This window comes from Anabrus simplex, chromosome 1 (assembly GCF_040414725.1).
Source record: "Anabrus simplex isolate iqAnaSimp1 chromosome 1, ASM4041472v1, whole genome shotgun sequence".
In the NCBI taxonomy this organism is placed as follows: domain Eukaryota; kingdom Metazoa; phylum Arthropoda; class Insecta; order Orthoptera; family Tettigoniidae; genus Anabrus; species Anabrus simplex.
Window position 1 is genome coordinate 471,405,882 of NC_090265.1, and position 25,671 is coordinate 471,431,552.

Here is a 25,671-nt window from a genome sequence, read left to right on the forward strand (position 1 = left end):
GATAGGATTACTGCTGCGTACAGAGTATTTTTTATTTGATTTACGTCGCACCGACATAGATAGGTTTTATGGCGACGATGGGATAGGAAAGGGCTAGGAGTGCCTTAGGCCTTAATTAAGGTACAGGCCCAGCATTTGACTGGTGTGAAAGTGGGAAACCACGGAATACCATCATCAGCGCTGCCGACAATGGGGTTCGAATCCACTATCTCTCGGATGCGAGCTCACAGGTGCGCGACCCTAACCGCACGGCCAAATTGCCCAGTAAGAATAATATTAGATGGATCACAGAACTTAAAGAAGACATGAGAGAGTTACGTATTACAATAGAAGATTTAAAATACAAAACAAATACACTCAAGATATTGAAAGATAAACATTCTAGACTACAGATGAGAATCAACAAGCAGAGAATAGGAAGGGTGATTCCAGAAGCAAAGGAGATTTAGTTCAGAAAGGATGAAACAGTATTGGGCCGACAAAAAGAAGAAAGACCTCCATAAACCTGACTAAAGAAGTCCTATGTTGGCTAAAAAATTAAATTAAATTATGGATCAAATAGTCAGTGCATCTATTTTGTTAGTCTTCGTCCAATGATACTCAGTAGGTGTTATTGTCATCCACATAGTCACTTTTTCAAGAAACAAGTGATGTAAATCTGTTTTCCAAGGTTTTTCTTTATTTTAATATTCTTTAGAAGGACTGTTAGTTTTGATATACCAGGTGTATGCATAAGTCATTTCCAGTTTCATTAACAGATGGCACTAGCGAATAGTATGTAGTGTATGAATTTGTCACATACATCAATTTGCTCGTCTGAGATTAACCTACCAACACACACAAGTTGAGTCCGCCAAACACTAGCGCCTGTATTGTATTCTTCAGTGAACATGTTGACATTTGTGCCTGAAAAAGAACATTTGCGCCTTGCGTTGCTTTTCTTATTTAATCAAAAGAAAAAGGTTGTGGAAAGTCATCGTTTGCTGGTAGAAACATATGGTGAACACGCTCCATCAATTAGAACCTGGAGACATGTTTTTGACAGTTTAAACATGGTGATTTCAGTGTGAAAGACAGTTGCGCTCTGGTAGATCGCAAAAATGCGAAGACGAGCAGTTGCAGGCGAAACCGTTACTGTACAACTCTATCTCCAACAAATGATTAATTTAAATCACGCATTGATCAAAAGACGACCAAAATGGGCTGGAAGACATGGCAAAGTGATTTTGTTACACGACAATGTGCAATCTTACACAGCAAAACCAGTGAAAGACACCTTGAAATCGCTTGGATGGGACATCCTTCCATACCCGCTGTACTCCCCCAACCTGGCGCCATCCGTCACCTTCAGTTTAAGATATTACCAAAATTTATTAGGATCAACCTATTCAATACAATTGAGTTTCCAACTGGCCAAGCAGGCATCAATTTTTGATAATGAGACAATGTCTCTCATAGTGCATTGGCACTGCCGGTGGCTACAATTAGCCTACGCAGTGGCCTCCACGGTATGCACTATCCAGCGTCTTGGTAGGTGTGCTAGGTACCAACTGATGAGCCCAGCCTAGCACATGGGGGCGAAACGCTGGCAACCAGGAATGAGTTAGCTGGAAAATTTATAATGTCCAATAACGGACCATTTATATTGGTATTATAAATTTACTCATTCGGAACAATTATTTCTGATTCCCTATGGGAATCAACATCTACATCATTAGCAGAGCTTGGCGTTTCCGACAATCGTGATGTTAGCTAGTGGGGATGTAAGATCAATATTATGATTATTTGTTAGGAATGTTGCAGAGTAAAGCTATTGTTATGAATGGATTGTTTTTATCACATTTTAAACCTACTTCTCTCCAAAAATTATGTAAATTGGCCTCAGTTACGAGATATTAAACGATAGCTTTGTTAATGATCTCGCCTGCTATATTAATAGCAACAACTGCGAAAATTGCGTAACTAAGGTAACCTCGTTTCCTCATTCTGAGGTGGTGCAGCTCTTTTATAGGCACCTCCCAATGGAGGGGAACTGCATGCACCATTTTTACCGCATATCAACCTTCCTGCCTTTCTGAAATCCCTGGCAGTATGGTACCGGGAATCGAACTCAGGCTCCTGAGGGCGGCAGCTAATTGTGTTTACTATTACGCTGACGGACAATCTTAACAACAAATAACAGACTTTATAGCATGGCTGATGCGTGCTTCAGACACGAAACTATTCACCTATCTGTGTGACGTTATCAGAGCTGCAGTAGGCACAGAAGCGGACATTTCTTAACTACGAAACACAGATGCACTGTATGACTTTGACGCATGTTTGCATTGCGCGGGTCATACGGACGAAACTATTCACAAATTTGTCTGATGTCTGAGCTGCAGTAAGGCTTGTACCCACTTCGAAGCGGAATTGTTGTTGTTCTCTGACGAATTACGTTGGGGAGTTTTGTATGCAAGATTTGTTTTTTTCCGTTTTCTTTGTCTCAGAAAGCCAGGGGATTCTAATACATGAGTAAATACGGTAGCTGTTTTGCCTTCTTGAAATGAAGAATGCTCTTTTCCCCCTTAAAACTTGTTGTAAAATAAAAAATAAGGTTCCTAGAAAGAAAGCATAATTAAATTTCATCGATTGCAAATATTAAAAACATTAAGCTCTTTAGGCTTTTTCAATCGTGAAATTACCAGCGTTTCGCTCCATTGTAGCAGTGGGCTCATCAGTTGGATTGCTACACCTTTCCAAGACGCTGGTGGCTAGTGCGCTGTTGAGACACCACTGCAAGCCTCTTATATAGGACGATGCAGTGATGTGCAATAGGGGAAGCATGTGCTGCCACTTGTATAAATGCCTTTGGCCAAAGGTGTAGCCCACTGTTACAATGGAGCGAAACCCTGGTCATTTCACGATTGAAAAAGCGTAAAGAGCTTAATGTTTTTGTTGTAAAATTATTTTTACCACTCCTATAAGTAGTAGGATGGAGTTAGTTTGGGTTACTACTATTAGATGGGGCATGTCCCATGGCCTCCCATTGCACATGCGACATCTGGTTACACCTTGATGCAGCCAATACAAGGTCAGGAGGAGCGTAACGGGTTGGCCCCCTGTCATCCATAGAGAATACAGCTGGCAGAAAGTGTGGTGAATGGTTGCTGCGGTACTTTATTAACTTTAATTGTTGTACAGGAAATCAATGCCTAAATCCCACTTCTTGAAAAAGAGGATTGCTACAGATCGAAACTTTATTATGGATGATCGAGTTATCTTCTGTCAGGCATGATCCAAGCAAGTAAGTTTCCCGTGACTGATCTCGGGAGTGCATGCTTACTTTAGTGTACTTATGATTTGTATTTTTTGAACTTAAATGTGAGCAGAAATCCCATCTTCAGCAGCATAAATCTGCAGCTTTGGAGATTGTTAGTGTAGCTAGGGGAAATACATCCAGCAGCAACAGTAACCAAACACTTATTTGTTCTATAGATGGCAATCCCCAAGATTACTGTAACTTGCACTGCGCCAGACGTTGGTGCCTGCAAACGTCCCATAGAATGTACTAACCAACCCAACCATGAAAACATTCTTAGAAGACATCAGTAGCTGCATCCTCGAAGCAAACACATAATTATTTAAAGTATACAAGAAACCTAAAATGAAGGTTTATACTACCTAAAATTCCAGGCCCTAGTGATTGCACTTGAAGAGCTATCTGATGGTGAGATAGTGGCCTCACTCTAGGAAGTCGAGACTAATTGCTGAGAGGATTTATCATCCTGACCACGCTTCACCTTGAAATCTGCTGCCCTTCAGGCTGAGCAGTTGTCGTTTGGTAGGCCAAGGCCCATCAGGACTGTCACACTAAGGGTTTTTTAATGTTTAGTATATTTTTTTCAGAAAAATCATAACCTTAAATCTTAAAAAATTACCAACATGAACTTGAAATGCACAAAACAAGCAACCAGTGACTGGACAGAGTATAATATTAGAACAAATCTTTGACCTTTTATTGTGCATAATATTAATAATACGAGGGCTATTTTTTTTTTCAAGGTCCGATCGGTTGCGACAGTCAAACGCCCGCGAATATATGATGAACCGCTGTGCAGATGTGTTGCGCAACATCTCTGAAATGACCGTTATGCGCCTCACCTTAGTCCCGTCAGTAGTGAACGTGCAGCGCGCTCGTAAACATGGCTACAACGATCGCTTCGCCCGCCAAGTGTGAAGTGCGCGGTGTAATTCGATTTCTTCAGGCTGAGGGGTGCAATGCAGCCGAAATTCATCGCCGAATAAGTCGTGTGTATGGTGAAACGTGCATGAGTGACAGCAAAGTGCGACAATGGTGCAGGAACTTTACAGCAGGGCGTACAGACGTCCATGATGCAGGCGGCCAGGGAAGGAAGCGTGTGTCAACCGATGATCTTGTTCAGCGTGTGGATCAGGCAATTCGAGAAAATCGTCGGTTCACAATTTCTATGTTGAGTGCTTCGTTCCCTGAAATTTCCAGGTCAGCCCTCTACACAATTGTGAGTGAGACACTTCAGTACCGCAAATTTTGTGCGAGATGGGTTCCGAAGATGCTGTCTGACCGTCACAAAACACAGCGAATGGGCGCCGCTTTAGCATTTCTCCAGCGCTACCATGATGAAGGACCGGATTTTTTGAACAAAATTGTCACAGGGGACGAGACATGGGTTAATTTTGAAACGGAAGAAACAAAAGAGCAATCCAAACAGTGGATGCATTCGCACTCCCCGAGTAAGCCAAAGAAATTCAAGCGAACATTCTCCAACAGAAAGTGTATGGCTACTGTGTTCTGGGACCGGAAAGGAGTTCTGTTGGTGGAATTCATGGAACGTGGTTCCACCATCACTGCAGCCGCATACTGTGTGACTATTCAACGTCTACGACGGGCAATTCAGAATAAGCGGAGAGGGATGTTGTCATCAGGCATTGTCCTCCTCCATGACAATGCTTGGCCGCACACTGCAGCTGCCACCACGAACCTCCTGCAGCGTTTCCAGTGGGACGTTTTCGATCACCCAGCATACAGTCCGGACCTGGCTCCATCAGATTTTCACCTCTTTGCTCACATGAAACTCTGGCTAGGAGGACAGCGTTTTGACACCGACGATGGTTACAGGCGCAGGCGGCGACGTTCTATCAAGAGGGCATTGACAAGTTGGTACCACGCTACGACAAATGTCTCAATCTGCGAAGCGACTATGTTGAAAAATAGCTGTGATGTATCAGTAAGTGTTACTAATAGAAAAGTATCAAATTTGTACTGCTGTTTCATTTCGTGATCAATCGGACCTTGAAAAAAAAAATAGCCCTCGTATATTGTGAACTTCAGCTACCTGGAAACAAAAGACTGGCAAGTACATAAAGTGTATATTACAACAATTTTTTACCAATTCTTGTGAATATAATAATAAGAAGGTGGTATTGTTCATAGCTTGGAAGTGCATGTGGAACATGTGCAAATGATAATTTGGGCGACACTCATATGACTCATTATGTAATTTAATTTATGGGGCGAAACTCATTCATTGTTGCGATTTAATTTATTGGACACTACAGTGTATAGCCACCAACATGTATGGTAGTCAATACTGGCGTGTTCTATGTTAGAATTTTCTTTATATTTCATGGCTTTACCCATGTTGGATTTGTTTTCATCTCTCATGGTTTTAGCCCTGTTTAATTCATAATAATTTACCATCGATATCTGTTTACGATTTTCCTGATCTGAAGAAATAAAAATGTGATATTAAATGCCCGTGGTCTAGTATGGTGACACTTTCTGACTTGACTTGCTATGTTTAAACATTATGGTCGTTGTCTTCATTAACGATAGCTCATTCTACAACATTCTTAAAATCCTACATGGAAAATGATCATAAACGTGCATTGTTCTGTGCTTTGCCTTGCGCACGGCCCAACTATGTTTGTCACATTAGCTTGTAGTTGTGAAACTTCATGCAAAACGGCTCCTGTGTTCGGAGTTGATGGTGTCAACACTCTCAATTCCAGGCTATGGACACACTCATCCCTAGATTTTAGTACCCCAAAATGACAGCGCTATTGTATGATGAAGTCAGATTCTTGTTGCAAGATTCACTGGTCTCTCATTTTTACAAAGAGATATTCAGCACTGTTGTTACATGTGTTGTCTTGGAATTATTTTGATTTGAAAACTTTCATGTTTTTGTAACGCTCACTAGCCCAAGTATGGTTTTGAAATTCTAGGTGTATTCTGTGTCAGTATAGTAGACAGGCAAGGTAGTTAGCATCTCCACTGCATAAAATGTTCACTCTCAGTTTATGCAAGCTCTCAGCATCTTCATGATTTGCATCCTTTCTTCTGCAACTGGAGAGAGAGAGAGCTTCTCTGCAGTACCTTGTTCTTTGCTTCTGTTGGAGAGACAGAGATTTTTGTTGTTGATAAAAACAGCGTTTACTGTATTTAAAAGGAATCTTTCTTTGATGAAAAATATAGTATGCAGCACTCTTAGTACTTATTTGCTGATTGTTTTTTTAATTGATTTGAAGAGAAATGTATGTCTGCGTGAGCATTTTCTGTATTTTACTTTTTTGTTTCAAGACAAAAATCATGTATTTTGATAGAAATGGGTTTTCCCCTTTTGATGCTGGGTTGAGTGGCTTGAACGGTACAGCGCAGGCTTTCTCGAACAGGTTGGCAGATTCTGGCACAGTTCATTGGTATTTGGCATTTGAAGGTGCTGATATACGCTAGTCTCATGTCGGCAGATTTATCAGTGCGTAAAAGAACTCCTGTGGGACGAAATTCCAGCATCTCAATGTCTCTCAAAATTATAAAAATATTTAGTGGGACGTAATGGCTTTAACATTTTTATTATTACCTTGATCTATATGTACATGTATATTTTAGAATGATGTATGACTAAGTTAGTTATATTTCTATCTTATTATGCTTCTCCTATATACTTAAACTAAGTCAATTGCGTGTTAGTCTAGGATTTTTTAAACGATTCCTGTTTGAAAACCTAATTGTTCTGTTGACCACAGACATGCCTGTGTATCCTGTTGTAAAAATTGTTTTGTTAGTTCTGAAGTATATTTGGTTTAATAAGTCTCAACTACAACTGCTGAAAGGTTAAGACAGTGAATTAATGTTGGTATAAGGAAGCAGGTGAAAAATTCACTGCATCTACTTCATCTTCTATGTTTGATTAATTTCCTACTGTTCATTCAGACCAGTGCAAGAATCTAGTAAGGTTGCCCTATATCAAATTCTAGAAAATGACTAACAGTTCAATTGTAAATTGAAAAGCATAGCAGATTAATAAGATAAAGTTATAATATTGAGTCTAATGATCGTGATGCGTGTCTGTAAATTTGTTTTCATATCAGGCTATCCGTTCGTTATCAACTTGTGAAACGACCTGCCAGGTGACCTCTCCTATTCAGTGTATAACTGTTTCATTGCAGTTTTGAAAGTCTGGTTCACGCACACATCCAATGACTGTAGAATAGAAGTGACTCCTCCGGGAATTATCGTAAGATTGGTTTTTCCTTTCTTCATCATACCTTTTACGTCGTCAGTTGTATGTCCTCGGTAACTGTCCAACACAACAATGTTTCGTTTTTGTAACAAAGCTCCCGGGCGACGTTGCCAAACGCACTTCACGCAGTCCTCAACTAACGCACTGTCCATCCAGCCGGACTCACATGTTCTAATAATAACACCGGACGGCAAGTTTCCTTTCGGATGTGTTTTCCTTTTCAGAACAACATGTGGAAGGAATTTGGTTCCATCTGCTAATACGCCCAACATTAACGTGCATCATTGCTTTTCTTTACCACCTGTTCTGATGGTTACACTTTTAGAACCCTTCGTATCCACTGTATTTTCTAACGGCATTTCAAAATAGACAGGTGTCTGATCAGCATTTCCCGTTTGCGATAGCAAATAAGAATTTTGCTTATTCAAATGAATAATGTGACGCTGAATGACTGTTAATTTCTCTTCATACGCCCCAGGAAGACGTGAGATAGGCGTACATCTCCGAGTGCACAATCCCTTTCTCCGATGAAAGTTTCGGATCCATCCGCGGCTTGCAGTAAAACTATGTGTTTTGAGTTCTTTTGATATCTCTAGTGCTTTCAATTGACACATTTCACTAGAAACACCATATCCTAACTCACGTTTCTCTATCAGTAATTTGTGGAGTCGTTCTTCAATTTCCGGAAACACTGCACTCCGCCACGGAACGCTCTGCAATCGCCGTTACTTTTTAGAAGTTTCTCCTTCTTCCGCCAATCACGAATACGCGGTTCATCAATATCATCCTTTCTGCCAACGGCACGATTACCTTTTATTGCAGCTTCGCTTACAATTTTAAGTTTCTCACGTACAGTAAATGACCGCAGACGCCGTTTTGAATCCATCGCTTACTATCGAGACAGCACTTTCACGGAACAGATACAGAACTCGTATGTGAGTGAGGTAGGCTTATGCAACCAACTCTCGCAAAGTACGATATCCCGCGAGATCAGCTATTCGCGCACCAGCATGCCAGCAACACTTGTGAGACAAATGACAATCGAGCATCCACAGCAGCAGCCTTCATATTTACCACAATTTCACCTATATTCTTTGATTTACCGTATTTCATTACCTTACATTTTGCATTTACATGCCACTGTAACCGTATTGAGGAAAAATCAATCTTGTTTTCTAGAACGCAACTAAAACACAATAACACCTGAATGCCTGTTTACATGTGGTATGTTGAGTACGGTAACTGTATTCAAATCTATTTCAATACTCCATGTAAACGTAGTAAATATTTACGAGAATGTACGGCTTGAATACAACCCACACCCAAGATTTAGAACCAATATTTTGGGGGAAAAAGTGCCTGTGGTATTCGGGATTTTACGGTAAATATAGACATGATAATAAGCTTTTGGGCTCTTGCCATGTCAGGAAACAAGGTAAAGTTCAGTTTAATTTTCACAGAGAACTACAATTTTGGGCCATGAAGGCATCAGTCAAAATAATGGAAATATATTTTAATGAGAATTCATAACGGCGAAAAATTTTCTCGCTATAGCAGATTGACATTATATCCGATTTTTCGTAAAAGTTGGGAAAACCCATACACATTAAAATCGGTATGAAACGGCAATTATTTTGTTCAAAACTTGTGTTTTCGCAGATGATATCCACACTGCAGCTTACTCGTTTGTTATTTTACAAAATCCAATCCAAATACAAATCCAAGAAGTTAGAGCATCACTCCAGAAGATTCTGTGACAAACGTTTAAGTTTTCTTATTCATACAGCATATGTCACCTAACTTAACCTTACTGTATGTATCATGAAAACATATTGCAAGCTCCAGAAGAGAAATGGTAACCTTCTCGCTATAAATTTACATGATAATAGCCCATCTCAAATTTAACCAGATGCAAGAAAATCCAAACTAACCTCTGAAAGCAATGATGCATTCTGCCATATCTTGAGATGTATCCCATTCTTACTTTATTTCAGTATATAGCATTAAATTAAGCAATCGTTTACTTTACCCTCTATTTCTGACTAGTTAACAACTGCTGTTGGACAGGTTATTTGCGCATTTATTACAAAAGCAGGTTTTTGTCTTTCATTTTCATTTTTCTTTACAGAACAGCAGTCGGTGGGTTTCACTAATCGACTCCAACATCCCCGGGTTTATTCACTTAACCACTGTGGTTTGATTTTATAATGGTCCATATTGACTACAATCTGTAGGGGAGACCAAGGCATGTTGTTACAATTTTTGGTTTTCATTTTTAAAAATTTTAAGGTGAATAGGAAGTTAAATTTCAATTTTGCTGATAGAAAGAACAAACCTTTATCATAAGAATTGCAGTTGAAAAATTCTAGAACATGCACACATTTGTCAATAAGATGCATTTTTATCTGCTTAGGTATTCTGTAACAACATGCCCCACAGCGGAGCAGGTTGTTACATGCGAGGGGCACTTTGTTACATAGGGTAAAATGTCATTGAAAATATGATAAATATTTATAATTTTCATTTTAAATTCAAAATAAGTTTAGCCCATTCATTAAATATAAAATTATCTCAGTCTTATCCTTGGCTTTGACAATATGAAAGTGACTAAGGTATGGATGGATGGTGTGAAAATGTTGCCCGTAGGGTCAGTTGTTGCATGCATTTCAGTGGGCTTGGCAGACTGATATGTAATAGCAACTTCTGGCTCGGTGAGGAAAGCAACGGGAAACTACCTAACTCCTCATTTCCCTAGTACGCCTCTTCAGTGATGCCTTGGCCATCTATGACTGCTGAGGGCGGAGCTGTTGAGGATCCAACCAGGCTTATGGCTGAGGACTGAACATACATATACAATTAATATAATAGTTTATCACCTCCCCCTATGACCTAATTAACATCATTTTAAACCAATACTCTACAAAGTTTATAATGGTCTGAGTTGAAGTTCATTCACGTAGCCTACAATGAGGACAAAAAATATGAAAAAATGCCTCTCTAAAATCATTTATGTCTCGAATTGATCATTACCAAAAAGCAAACAGTGAAAACATAATCAACATAATTTTATTATAATAAAATGATAGGTAGTGACATGATTTACTAGGGTTGGTCAATCAAAAGACCTGGCCTAGGTTACGTTTCTGCTCTACATTCTTGGTCATTACCACTATCATCGTTATCAGTCTTATCAATTACTACAAAAATAACATTGATTGTTTTAGAACCACGTTTCAGTGACACCAAAACTTGCACGTTTTGCACTGAATCCATTCTGCCCTAATTTTTCCTTCAGACCACTACCCTTGACATCCAACACATTTTTGTCTTCTGAAGAAGAGGGACATGGAATCCGGCACTTTCTCTTAAGCTCCTGCCCCGTAAGGGTCTCTTTCTCAGTTTTTTTTCTTGGTCTCGTTGCAGTTCCAAAGAATTTGAGTTTTCTTCCCTGCACTTCTCTTCTTCTTCTTGAAATTCATTTTTTACAGATTTTTATGACAATTAGCTTTTCTTTCTCGTTCACCTGCTTTCGAGTCTGGATGAATTTCTTGCGGACTAAGATGCCGTAATGCTGAATTTCCATCTTCTGATGTTTCTGGTAATTTGAGACTATCTGTGCTAATGGTAACTGTGGATCTGCTTGAGACAGGCTTGTTCCACGAAGAATCGTCTTGCGTTACATCTTTGGAACTGTGATGAAACAGCTGTCACAACAGTTAAGGATCCCAGCAAAATTTTGGCAGTAAAAGGTGTAAAGCAAGTTGGTGCAGTAACATCAGGGGAAAGGGGAAATTTAGTTCGCAGTTAGCACAGCCGATAATTCTGTTCCTCACATTATTTCTAGATACTGTGAAATGGTGCAAAGTCATTAATTGAATTCAGAACGCTGTAGCAGTTTTCCTAATGGAAGATTCATTTGATCTTGCTTCTAAAGCGGCTACTTCGAATGTCTCCATGTCTGTGTTACCCCTTTCAGTTGTCTCCTTAAAGGAATGAACCACGTTCTCTGTAAGAAACGAGAGAATCGAAATAAGAGCAGCATGGGGCACATTGTTACATGTATCAATATGCCCCACGTTGTAAGTAACAACTAGACCCAGTAGCCGCCATTTTATATTTTGTGTTACAGTTAATCACACAGGAAAGACAAAATTATGTTACATTAGAAAACAAAGGCTTATGTCTGAGGGCTTAAATCACAAACAGAAAAAATCTGTTTACCTGTATATTTGATCATGTGGTTAAAGATCAGAAAGGTGTAAGACGCTGCCTAAACACACAGCAAAAATAGACTTTTCCACTTTAAAAAATTCACAGATCCACACGCAGTCTGAGACTCCCCCGGATTGTGAGGGACGGCAAGGTCAACATGTGATATGGAGAGGGGTGTGCAGCTCCTATTGGTTCTTTCAAAAATATGTTTGTAACAACCTGCCCCTGTAACAACTAGCCCCGGTCTCCCCTACTCCAATAAATACTTTTCAAGTATTGACAGGGCTGATTTTAAATATCAAATGTGTATTTATTGGACCAACATCACCTTCAAATGTCGACAAGAGAGCTCACTACTGGGCATAGTGAGGAAACGATACTGAAGATGATCGATTGCATGCAATATAATCGCTGGGGTGCATAAATATTGGTAATGGCAAAAATTGTGCACGCTCAATCACTCATAATAACGGATGCATCAGTGACAGGGTTCTTACTGTCACACACTTTAATAGAGGAATTTGCAAGGGACAGAAAAAACTGTCATTATAGTGGGGTTCTCGTTATATACCGCACTCGTTATAGCGGGCTTCTATTCACTATTCACTTTTCTCACTATTAAAGCAGAGCATTTACTTCTATAGAAATGTGTTGTATTCATCACCATGAACCAACTCCACTTACCAAGGTATGGTAACAGAGTACTCTTGCTTTATTCAATCCAGATCAACTTTCTCTTCTTGGACCTGTTCTCACTTGAACTCTCACGTTTCAGTCCTGTGTTTTATTTGAATGATCCATTTCTCACTTGATCTCTTGTTTACAGTTTCCTTCTCCAATCACTCCTTGTCTGTTCTGTTGTGGTAATAATAATAATAATAATAATAATAATAATAATAATAATAATAATAATAATAATAATAATAATATATGGCGTCAGCTACTGTGTGTAGGCATTTTAATTTGATGCCATTTAGGCTGCCTGCACATCAATTGCATCACACTGTCAAGGCTGATTTGTGTTTGGCAGTCTATTGCTGAGTTTTGAATTAATTTTGTTGGGTAAATGGCAAAAGTGTCACCAGATATTTTGTACTTGTCGACATCATACGATATTTAGTGCCAAATGGACTTCTTTCCGCTTGCCAGGAATTCAGCTCTCTCTGCCGGGTTGAAACTCAGTCTTGGCATTCAGAGGCCGATACTCTTCTACTGATCCACAGAGGGAGCCTTTTCTCTGGTGATCTATCCTTGCAGAGTTATCGGACTGGAGAAATGTAGTCCTCTCTGTCCTGTATTTGTGGTTTCAGCGGAGGTTTGGTGAATTTGTCCTTGGCATTTGTGTTTCCCGTGTACCAGATGAGATCATCTCCAGAACCGTCTTGGACATTACTTAGACATTACCAAATTTGCAGTGATGGATCTCTCAGTGTGTGTGTGGTTTTTTTTTTTCATCATGGAATCAAAACTAAGTTCCAGAGACCATCCACTCAGCTGAAAATGATCCTTGAAAGGTTTGTTAATGGACTTGTCCAGCAGCAGTAACACTGAAGTTAGTTTCCAGGAATAAGAGCAAGAGTTGTGTTTTGACTCTTTTATTAATTTTTAACCTTTTAATTTCTGCTTATCACATCCTACATCTGCTCTAATCTTGCATATCATATTCATATCTTGGTCTGCCCCTACCGTTCTTACCACCTACACTTCCTTCAAAAACCAGCTGAACAAGTCCTGGGTGTCTTAAGATGTGTCCTATCATTTTATCTGTTCTTCTCATCAAATTTAGCCTGTTCTGTGTAAACATTGAAAAGGAGAGGGGACAAACTGCAGCCTTACCTCACTCCTTTCTGGATTGCTGCTTCTTTTTCAAAGCTCTCAATTCGTATCACTGCAGACGGATTTTTATACAGTTGTAGATAATTCTTCGTTCTCGGGCTCTGATCCCAGTCACCTTCAGAATCTCAAATAGCTTGGTCCAATCATCATTATCGAATCCCTTTTCTAGATCTATGAATGCATGTACGTGGGCTTGTCCTTCTTAATTCGGTCCTCTAAGATCGGACGTAAAGTCAGGATTGCTTCACGAGTTCCTACATTTCTTCTGAAGCCAAATTGATCTTCTCCCAACTCATCTTCAACTTGTCTTTCCATTCTTCAGTGCAATAGTTTTCACACTTGTCAGCACCGGCTTTCTTGGGAATAGGTATAACAACATTCTGCCAAAAATGGGGTGGCACTTCTCCTGTTTCATACATCTTACAAAGTAGATGGAATAACCTTGCCATGCTGATTTCTTGTAAGGCAGTCAGTAATTCAGAGGGTATTTCATCTATTCCAGGTGCCTTGTTTCTATTTAGGTCACTCACAGCTCTGTCAAACCCTGACCTCAAAATTGGATCTCCCATTTCATCAGCATCAATAGCCTCTTCTTGTTCCAGAACCAAATCATCTATGTCTTCACCTTGATACAACTGCTAGATATGTTCCTGCCATCTTTCTGCTTTGCCTTCTTTCCCTAGAAGTGGGCTTCCATCTGAGCTTTTAATATTCATACACCTAGATTTCCCTTCTCCAAAGGTTCCCTTGATTGTCTTGTATGCAGCATTTACCTTTCATGGGACCATACAACCTTCAGCATCCTTGCACTTCTCCTTCAGCCATTCTTCCTTAGCTATCTTGCACTTTCTATCCACTTGATTCTTTAATCGCCTGCATTCTTTTCTGCCCTCTTCATTTCTTGCATTCTTGTATTTTCATCGTTCATCAATCCACTGATTCTTAGTTGATCATTTCTTCCTTCCTAACATTTCTTCAGCAGCCCTACTGACTTCATTTTTCATGACTATCCATTCTACTATTGTGTTTCGTTCACCCTTTTCATTTAGTCACTGTGCAACATGTTCCTTGAAACAATCCCTCACACTCTTTTCTTTCAACATGTCTAGATCCCATCTCCTTGCATTCCTTCCTTTCTTCAATTTCTTCAACTTAAGATGGCATTTCATGACCAAGAAGTTGTGGTTAGAGTCCACATCTGCTCCTGGGAAAGTTTTGCAATCCAACATGTGGTTTCTGAATCTCTGTCTAACCATAATGAAGTCTATTTGATACCTTCCAGTGTATCTAGGTCTCATCCACGTATACAGCCTTCGTTTGTGTTGTTTGAACCAGATATTAGCAAGGACTAAATTATGATCGGTGCAGAATTCAACCAGCCGACTTCCTCTTTCAATCCTTTGTCCAAATCTGAATTCTCCTTCTGTATTACCTTGCCTTCCTGGGCCTACCACTGCATTCCAGTCTTCCATCACAATTAGATTCTCGTCACCTTTTACATATTGTATTAAATCTTCTATTTCTTCATACATTCTTTCGATTTCCTTATCATCCGCTGAACTAGTAGGCATATAGACCTGCACTATTGTAGTGGGCATTGGTTTGGTGACTATCTCGACAACAATAATTCTTTCACTATGCTGGTCGCAGTAGCTTACCCTCTGCCCTATTTTCTTATTCATTATTAAACCAACTCATGCATTTCCCGTGTTTGATATTTTGTTAATGATTTTGTAGTTGCATGACCAAAAATCCTGTTCTTCCTGCCAACGTACTTCACTTATACCAACTACATCTAACTTTAGTCTATCCATCTTCCTTTTCAGATTCTCTAGCCTACCACAATGATTCAAACTTCTAACTTTCCGCACTCTAGGTTGCAAAATGTCAGTATCCGTCTTCCTGATGATTGCCCCCTCTCGTGTAGTCCCCACCCGGAGATACATCATTTTTACAGAGAGAGCTGCATGTCCTTGGGAGTTAATTACGGCTGTAGTTTCCCGTACCTTTTAGCCATGTAACAGTATCACACAGCTAAGCCATTTTGAGTGTTATTACAAGGCCATATCAGTCCATCATTTAGACTGCCACCCTTGCAACTTCCGCAAGGCTGCTACTCCCCTTTGGATGAACCATTCGTTAGTCTGGGCTCTCAACAGATGCCCATCCTGTATGGTTGCACCTGCGGTTTGGCTATCTGCTTCATAGGGACGCACAAGCCTCCCCACCGTTCCAAGGTCACATGGTTTGCAGGGGAGGAATTGCACCAATAATGAACCAATTTAGGATTTACATTATATTCTCATGTCACTGCATGAACACTGCGGAAGTTATCACTTGAACTTTGAATCCAGCCGTGTAACTAATATTTTTTCTCTGCCATTACCACTTTTCCCCTACTGATGTTTTCAAAACAGTACACACTTCTAACTGAATTGAATATAATTGAGAAGAATTATTGCAAGTAGCGATAAGCTGGTCACAAATAGGCTGTTATCGATTTCTGACTATAATTAGAAAGTGTTTATTTCTTAATTATTCAGATAACAAGGGCAGCAGATGTGTCTTATGCAAGACTGCAACTTCTTATTTGAGAATTTTTATATTTATACAAAAAATCAAAAGTGGAGAAATTACACAAGAATATTAGAATTTTGGAAATGGCAGGTGAGGAAAATACATGATGGGGACTGATATGTGAGTAAATATGATATATGAGAGTTTAAAGAGACTTGAATCATTAACTTTCATTTAACTTATTTAGGATTGAATGTTCCTTTTGTATTATTTGATACACTGAAAATTCACTACAATACATTCATGTGAATTACACAAAGCTACGAAGTATGTTCATCAATGAAAGTGCTGACTGCTAGCATGATAGTAGAGATTTAATAATGTTCTGTTATGCCAACTAAAATAGGATGAGGTGGGTCAGATACTCATATTTTAGTACTACAACACACCAATCCCCATTACAGTTCATATGAAGTTACACAGGAAACCTGAAAAATAGTAGTTATTGTGTTTTAATGAGTAAACAATTGGATTATGAGCCCTGGAAATTCAAAAGTTGAAGATGAGCTGAAGCCAGAGTATTGCAATGTTCGTTAACCTCTCTGAATTTGGTTTTCAAAGTCAGATCGATTCTACAATGGTAGCTCTTTAGTAGGAATTGTTCCTTTTTCAACTCCTTATTAAAGAACATTATATTAGAATCGAATGTGAGGTGTTACTTAATATGTTCATTCTACTGGCGATTGTATGAAATATAAAATTCGTTAGCATAATAGATGCAGTTTTTTTTTCATTTTTAATAACAAAGTTCTATGGTGCATCATTTTTGTGACAAAAAAATAGACACAATTATTAAATTACATACATACATACATACATACATACATACATACATTATCATTATAGACTGTTATGCCTTTCAGCGTTCAGTCTGCAAGCCTGTATGAATTTACCAAACGTCGCCACAATCCTCGATTTGCAACCAGTGTTGTGGCCTCATTTAGTTCTATACCTCTTATCTTTAAATCGTTAGAAACCGAGTCTAACCATCGTCGCCTTGGTCTACCTCTACTTCTCTTAACCTCCATAGCAGAATCCATTATTCTCCTAGGTAACATCTTCCTCCATTCGCCTCACATGACCCCACCACCGAAGCCGGTTTATGCGTACAGCTTCATCCATCGAGTTCATTCCTAAATTAGCCTTTATCTCCTCATTCCAAGTACCCTCCTGCCATTGTTCCCCCCTGTTTGTACCAGCAATCATTCTTGCTACTTTCATGTCTGTTACTTCTAACTTATGAATAAGATATCCCGAGTCCACCCAGCTTTCGCTCCCGTAAAGCAAAGTTGGTCTGAAAACAGACCGATTTAAAGATAGTTTCGTCTGGGAGCTGACTGCATTCTTACAGAATACTGTTGATCACAGCTGCGAGCTCACTGCATTAGCTTTACGACACCTTGATTCAATCTCACTTAATACATTACCATCATGAGAGAACACACAACCTAAATACTTGAAATTATCAACCTGTTCTAGCTTTGTATCATCAATCTGACATTCAATTCTGTTGAATTTCTTACCTACTGACATCAATTTAGTCTTTGAGAGGCTAATTTTCATACCATACTCATTGCACCTATTTTCAAGTTCCACGATATTAGACTGTAGGCTTTCGGCACAATCTGCCATTAAGACCAAGTCATCAGCATAGGCCAGACTGCTTACTACATTTCCAACTAACTGAATCCCTCCCTGCCATTTTATACCTTTCAGCAGATGATCCATGTAAACTACTAACAGCAAAGGTGAAAGATTACAGCCTTGTCTAACCCCTGTAAGTACCCTGAACCAAGAACTCATTCTACCATCAATTCTCACTGAAGCCCATTTATCAACATAAATGCCTTTGATTGCTTTTAATAATCTGCCTTTAATTCCATAGTCCCCCAGTATGGCGAACATCTTTTCCCTCGGTACCCTGTCATATGCTTTCTCTAGATCTACGAAACATAAACACAACTGCCTATTCCTCTCGTAGCATTTTTCAATTACCTGGCGCATACTGAAAATCTGATCCTGACAGCCTCTCTGTGATCTGAAACCACACTGGTTTTCATCCAGCTTCCTCTCAATGACTGATCGCACTCTCCCTTCCAAGATGCCAGTGAATACTTTGCCTGGTATACTAATTAGTGAGATACCTCGATAGTTGTTGCAATCCTTCCTGTTCCCTTGCTTATAGATAGGTGCAATTACTGCTTTTGCCCAATCTGAAGGTACCTTACCAACACTCCATGCTAATCTTACTACTCTATGAAGCCATTTCATCCCTGCCTTCCCACTATACTTCACCATTTCAGGTCTAATTTCATCTATTCCTGCTGCCTTATGACAATGGAGTTTATTTACCATCCTTTCCACTTCCTCAAGCATAATTTCACCAACATCATTTTCCTCCTTCCCATGAGCTTGGCTGTTCAAAATATTCCCTCCACCTCTCCAGTGATTCCCTGGGATCTATTATGAGTTCACCTGAAATACTCGAAACACTGTTCATTTCCTTTTTCCCTCCCTTCCTAAGATTCTTTATTACTGTCCAGAAAGGTTTCCTTGCTGCCTGACCTAACCTTTCCAGGTTGTTACCAAAATCTACCCATGACTTCTTTTTGGATTCAACAACTATTTGTTTCGCTCTGTTTCTTTCATCTACATACAACTCCCTGTCTGCCTCGGCCCTTATTTGGAGCCATTTCTGATAAGCCTTCTTTTTACGTTTACAAGCTGCTCTCACTTCATCATTCCACCAAGATGTTCGCCTTTTCCCATCTTTACACACAGTTGTTCCTAGGCATTCCCTTGCTGTTTCTACTACAGCATCCCTGTATGCCACCCATTCACTTTCTATATCCTGAACCTGCTTACTGTCTACTGTTCGAAACTTCTCACTAATCATATCCATGTACTTCCGTCTAATTTCCTCGTCCTGGAGATTTTCTACCCTTATTCGTTTGCAGACAGATTTCACTTTCTCTACCCTAGGCCTAGAGATACTTAGTTCACTACAGATCAGATAGTGGTCTGTATCATCGAAAAATCCCCGGAAAACTCGTACACTCCTAACAGATTTTGTGAATTCGAAGTCTGTTAAGATATAGTCTATTATGGATCTGGTACCCCTAGCCTCCCATGTGTAGCGGTGAATAGCCTTATGCTTGAAGAATGCATTCATAACAGCTAAACCCATACTAGCACAGAAGTCCAGCAAACGCTTCCCATTCCCATTAGCTTCCTTATCTTCCCCACATTTACTAATCACACTTTCGTATCCTTCAGTTCTATTCGCAACTCTCGTATTGAAATTGCCCATTAGCACTATTCTATCCTTGCTGTTGACCCTGACCATGATGTCACTCAATGTTTCATAAAACTTGTCAACTTCATCCTCATCTGTACCCTCACATGGTGAATACACGGACACAATTCTAGTCCTAATTCCTCCAACTGACAAATCTACCCACATCATTCGCTCATTTACGTGCCCCACACAAACTCAAATGTTAAATAATTGATAGCATCAGTAACAATACAGCAAACCTGTAGCAACTACAAATGAGTCTACAATCGATCGATGCCGGGCTGAGTGGCTCAGACGGTTAAGGCGCTGGCCTTCTGACCCCAGCGTGGCAGGTTCTATCCTGGCTCAGTCCGGTGGTATTTGAAGGTGCTCAAATACGTCAGCCTCGCGTTGGTAGATTTACTGGCACGTAAAAGAACTCCCGCGGGACTAAATTCCGGCACCTCGGCGTCTCCGAAGACCGAAAAAGTAGTTAGTGGGACGTAAAGCAAATAACATTAATTACCATCGATCGAAACTAGCATCACTCAGTTCTGTAACTTACATAACAAAACACAGGTGGCATACAGCATGGCGAAACTTAAAATTGGAAATAAAGTACAGCAATAATTATTGGTGTAACAAAACATCACTGTAATTTTATTGTTACTGTTAACATATAGACTTAATCTCATTTCCTATCAGTTTCATCATCAGTCATCATCCATCAAGGATTTACGTTCATGTTGAAAATAATGAATTACGATTGTAGTAGTCATGTATTGTTTTAAACCTCAAATTTGAACTTGACTACACTTTCCTTCATTTCCCATCATTGCCACTAAATACTATGCATACTGTAATCCCCATTACATGCATTCTATAGAAATAATTTATATCGTTTGCGGAATGTGTATTGTATGGTCAACACTACTGAGCTCTGTTTACTAGTTGTATTGCATGCTGCAAAGCATCCAGTTTTAAATATTACCAACAGAATTTTTGTTGAAAATGAAATGTAGCCTTTAAGTGGGGATTTTTTTTTCCAAAATTTTAAGGGAATGATTAAGAAATATCCATTAAGTGATGACGTCCATTATGCATATAAATATGGTAAGATTATATGAAGTATCTGTGAAACTTTCTTATTTTTTTAAGATTAAGATCTGGCGTGTTCTTTTTCATTTCCTGTAGAGTAAGGATAAGGTGTACTGAAATTTTAATCATAAGATGTAATTAATTTACATCTTAGAGTAAATGTATATTGATATTCTGGCCTAACCACCATTGCACTTGTAGTTGAGAAAAAAATAATTGAAGTAATTTTATGTTGCTTAATTTTACCTCTGCAGTGTGTCGCAACTAAAGTATTACAATTTCATCAGTTTGCCTTTCACCTAGGGCAGCAGTTGTTCCACCCTTTCCTCTCCATCATCGGTCCAAAGAAAAAGGTAAGTATATCAATAAATTTTAAAAATAAACTTTTTTAGTCTTTAAAATATATTTGAGGAAACTACATCTAAGAATGCCAATGATGCAATTAATTTTCTTCATATTACAGAGAAAGAAACGAGGGAGGCCAATGTTCTATCGAAGGAAAATCCACATCAAAAAACAACAAAAGTCACACCCTCGATAACAGTGGGGAGGGGGTGGAGTCTGAAAAGGAAGTGCCTGCAGACATCACCACCCTCCCTAGTTATCATCTTCTTTCACCACATGAGATTAAGGTTAGTTTGATTTCTTTTGTAGGTTTTGTTAGCAATATTCTTTCACAGGTCAGGAAGTGTATTAAACTCAGGGTACCGGTACTTGACAGTAAAAATATACTTTTGCAGTTAACTATATTTGTAACTTTTTACAAAAGAATCTAGAGGATTAGGTGAATTTTTGACCTTTTTAAAAATGTATTAGTTCTGGGGGGGGAAATGATCCAACCTTATAAATGTAATGCAGTTGGGAACCACACTTAAAATACTGTACATATTTCATTACCGACCAAGAGAAATATTTTCACATTGATTTCAGTGTACCTAACATCATCTTACCAAAATAGTATTATTGTATGATAACATAGTATTTTGAGGAATAGACGATACCTTCCTCTTCCTTGTTAGTAAGCTACATATTAGTGCAAGTCATCCATTATTGTTATGAACATTGTTAACGAAATGGTCCTCCTTGAAAAGCAAGTCATCAATTATTATTGTTGTTATGAACATTGTTAACAAAATAGTCCTTCTTGAAAACTATCATTCAGAGATCTAGTATAGCAGAGTTTATTGGGTGATTGTGTGAGATATGTGGAAAATAGTATCTTGAGGTAAAATGAAAGCAGATGTTTTTAATACAATGTACCTATAAGGGTAATGTTCTCATCACTGCTAAATTTAAATAATTCATCTTCAGAAAAAAAGATTACTCCAAGGAAAGATAGATCAAAGTTCATGTGTATTACATACAGTAGTCGTTTATATTAGGCTTTACCAGCTCATCATCATCATCATTTTCTGAGTGTGTTGTAAAAGCGCTGTCCATTTCCACCTGCACAGGTACATCCCTTCCTCTTCAACTTTACACCATTATATGCATACCGGGTGAGTTGGCCGTGCGGTTAGGGGCACACAACTGTGAGCTTGCACCTGGGAGATAGTGGGTACGAACCCCACTGTTGGCAGCCCTGAAAATGGATTTACCGTGCAATTTGGCTGTGCGGTTAAAGGCACGCAGCTGTGAGCTTGCATCCGGGAGATAGTGGGTTCGAATCCCACTGTTGGCAGCCCTGAAGATGGTTTTGCCTGGTTTCCCATTTTCACACCAGGCAAATGCTGGGCTGTACCTTAATTAAGGCCATGTCACTTCCCTCCCACTTTTAGCCATTTCCTATCCCATCGTCGCCTTAAGACTTAAATGTTTCAGTGTGACATAAAGAAAATTGTAAAAATACAAAGTACGAGGATTGGCGTATGTGAGGAAATCCTTCAATAAATATTTACCCCATTGACTGTCATGTCTTGACGGGTTTCAGCTAGTGTGTAATAACTTCTGTAGCGTATAGCCATGTCACATTATACACACCACTACATACATCCACCTAGCCATAACCTTAATGTTTTATTGACCACACATTTTGCGGAGAAATAGTAGAAAACGCATCGATGATGGAAAAATCACGCAGATAAATATGGTAAATAGATAACTTACTGCTCATGCAATCATTGAATACCGGAAATTAAGTTCTTTGTATTGTTGAAGCAGAAGGAAGATGCATACAATTGGAGAAGGAGGAAAGAAGAATCTTGAGACATATATGGGGCACCAAAATGCAAGGTGAAATCTGGATACACAGATCAAGGCAGGAACTATATACGAGTATAGAACCAATCCCGAGTGTGATAAGAAAGAGAAGGTTAGGATTTGTTGGACATCTCATGTGGATGGATGATAGTAGGCTGTTGAAGAAGATATGGAATGCAACCTGCTTAACTGGAAATAAGTGGATGAAGGAAGTCAGAGAAGATTGGGAGACTGTTGGCATAAAGGAAAAATATCCACTGATGACAGTACAGGATAGGTCCAAATACTAAAAGCTTGTGGAAATTCACAGATGGACAGGCACCAGGATCCAGATTCAGATCACGGAAGCCGAGAGAAAGAGGAGGAGTGAGAGAATGAAGAGGTATTGGGAAGAAAGAAGACTTACCGAACAAGTCACTCGTGATCCTCAGGGGTCGTAACGAACGGAATAGAATAATATAGAAGCAGAAGGAAATGATGTATGACATAATGGCAAAATATGGTAGCAGTAGCATTATAGGCAGAGAGGTATCTGTTATGACAGCACTTATCATGAACCAAACTCCTGAAATTGTGTGGGAAATTGTTACCCGTCATTACCAGTGGATTTGATGTGTCTGGACAGAAGGAGAAACAATGTAGCAACAGGTGAAACAACAGCAGTAGATGTTCTTGCAACAATTGCTCACAGTCCACAAGCAAGCACTATAGTCATTGCAGGGGGCACAGGGATAAGACAGTCAAGTGGTTTTCGCATTTTATAAAGTTACAGATTCTTTTTGTATGGGTATATCTTTTCATCAGTAATTACATGATCACAATTATGGTACAAGTGTAGAATTCTTCAGGTCAGTTCTTGTGCACACATAGGACAACACCCTATATCTTTAGCAACTTTTTTCACCAACAAAGTCTGCAGCTTTGGCAATATTAATCTGAAGAAGATGCACTATTGTGCTACTGAGAAAGACTTTGTGATTAATCAGTACTTGATGGAAGGTACATTAACTTGACTCACGCACAATTTCTTGCAGAATTACTACCTATTCTCGATGTTCCATTCAACATATATTTCATGCATGTGATCAACTCCAGCATGACGGATGTCTTCATTACGTACTTGTAGCTAGTAAAGCTCTCTACAGGTTTTTCCCTAACGAGTAGATTGTGTATGAAGGCACCATCATGTAGCCAGCACATTTGCTTGATTTGATGCCTTTGGACTTTTTTCTCTGGACATAATCTCCCAGCAAGCCTGACAACTCCAAATGACCACATCGTTGTAGCATGTCATACGGATATTGAGGGGAAACACTTCAGTCCCTGCATTCATCTTTTGCCAGAAGACTGCAGATGTGCACATCGCAGGTGATGGTGATGTGTTCAGGCACATGATTACTTAGACATGTGTACTCAAAGTGCCAATAAATGAACAGGTAAGTGCAAGATGAGAGTCACCATTCAGCTTTTCTAGGAGCAGCAGTGCTGTTTGTATGAAATTCTGGAATCTTATTTGTGATTACTGCTGTAAACACGATACATGTTCAAAATTCACCTGTTGGTTTCAAAGACCAAAGAGCCAAGCAGTATTTTCAGCAATGTTCCTTCCAATAACCATCTCATTCATTGGGTTTTGTAGTTGTTATCGGTTCATGTAGACTCATAATGAGGAAAATAAACTGCCTATTTAATGTATTGTTCATATTGTGCATATTGTGCTTACAATACAATTATTTCACTGTGTTATCTCATCTGTTTCCAATTCAACACCAATGAAACAGAAGCTTTGGAACTTTGTTATACTGTACATGTTAACAGTATTCATGCTATCTATGGAACATGTTGTTTCACATTTGTCCTGGCCCACCCAAGTTGTGAGCAAGGAATGTGTATATGTCAGCAATAAGTGAGTTGTGCGTGGGAACCATGCACTCATCATCACAGCGGCACATGCAGCACGTTGGTCTATTGCAAACACTATGAGAAACCTTTAATATCTCAAAAGGTGCTGCTCATCAGATTTTGCTGAATAAGCACATCACTTAGCTTGCCACTCAATTCTTTGTTGTGTTCTTGGGTGAAATTAGTACACCCTCATTTAAAAATCAAAGTTGGCATTAGTTTCTTGGTAATCACTTATGTGCCAGAGACGAAATGGATAGTGTTTTATGAACACTGTACTACAATTTTAGTACTTGAAAACAGAATGTTGATATCTGTAACAGATCAGCTGATATTTGAGGTGGATATCTGGGCTGAATAATTCAGTATACAAGAGCTGAGAATGATGATGCATCATTACATGATAACCAAAATGCAGTTCACTAACATATATTATATTCTAACAACTCCATCAGGTAAACTGTGACTACTAGCAGAAAAGAGTAAAAGAATTATTTTCTGTTAGTTTCAGCTGAGAGGAATATACAGTAAATGAAAATAGGAATACAGAACTTAATTCTCTGAACAGACTCTTACCACAGCCAAAAAAGGAATAAAAACTATAGCTAGAAAATATAGAACCAAGACAATAGATGGTAGATAAAGAAGTAAATATTGTATTTAAATTGCATATTGATGCCCTCCACACAGTGATCTGCTCTGGGAAAAGGATAGTTGACCTCACTTCTGGCTACTCATTCTTCTTTCCTGTTGGTGTAACCACCTTGGTCTGCCTAAAAATGGGGTTGAGGTTACTCCATATTCATGTTAAATAAAGAAAGGAATCCTGGAAGGAAAACATTTTTTTGATAATGATTTGACTGTTTAATGTAAAGGAGGAGTCATAATCAAAGAGTATTCAGAATTTAATTCAGGAAAATTAGTGACATAATTTAACGATTCCTTGTGTTATTTTGTTTTTGGAACCTTAAATTGCTATTGAGCTAAGCATATCAGCTGGTAGCAAAATCATATAGTTCTTCCTTC

At 39.1% G+C, this 25,671-nt stretch overlaps 1 protein-coding gene across 8 annotated transcripts in view; it reads left to right on the forward strand.

Moving 5' to 3' along the window:
• Window positions 1-25,671, forward strand: part of Ada2b (Transcriptional adapter 2B) — a 153,178-nt gene that overhangs the window by 113,893 nt on the left and 13,614 nt on the right. For 4 of the 8 annotated variants that reach the window (XM_067135259.2, XM_067135260.2, XM_067135262.2 and 1 more), the window contains 2 exons: window positions 20,848-20,897; window positions 21,008-21,176. In XM_067135259.2, the coding sequence (XP_066991360.1) occupies window positions 20,848-20,897; window positions 21,008-21,176 (219 nt within the window). Of the gene's footprint in view, window positions 1-20,798; window positions 20,898-21,007; window positions 21,177-25,671 lie in introns of all 8 variants that reach the window. The other 4 variants (XR_010858488.2, XR_010858487.2, XR_010858489.2 and 1 more) reach the window with 3 other exon arrangements.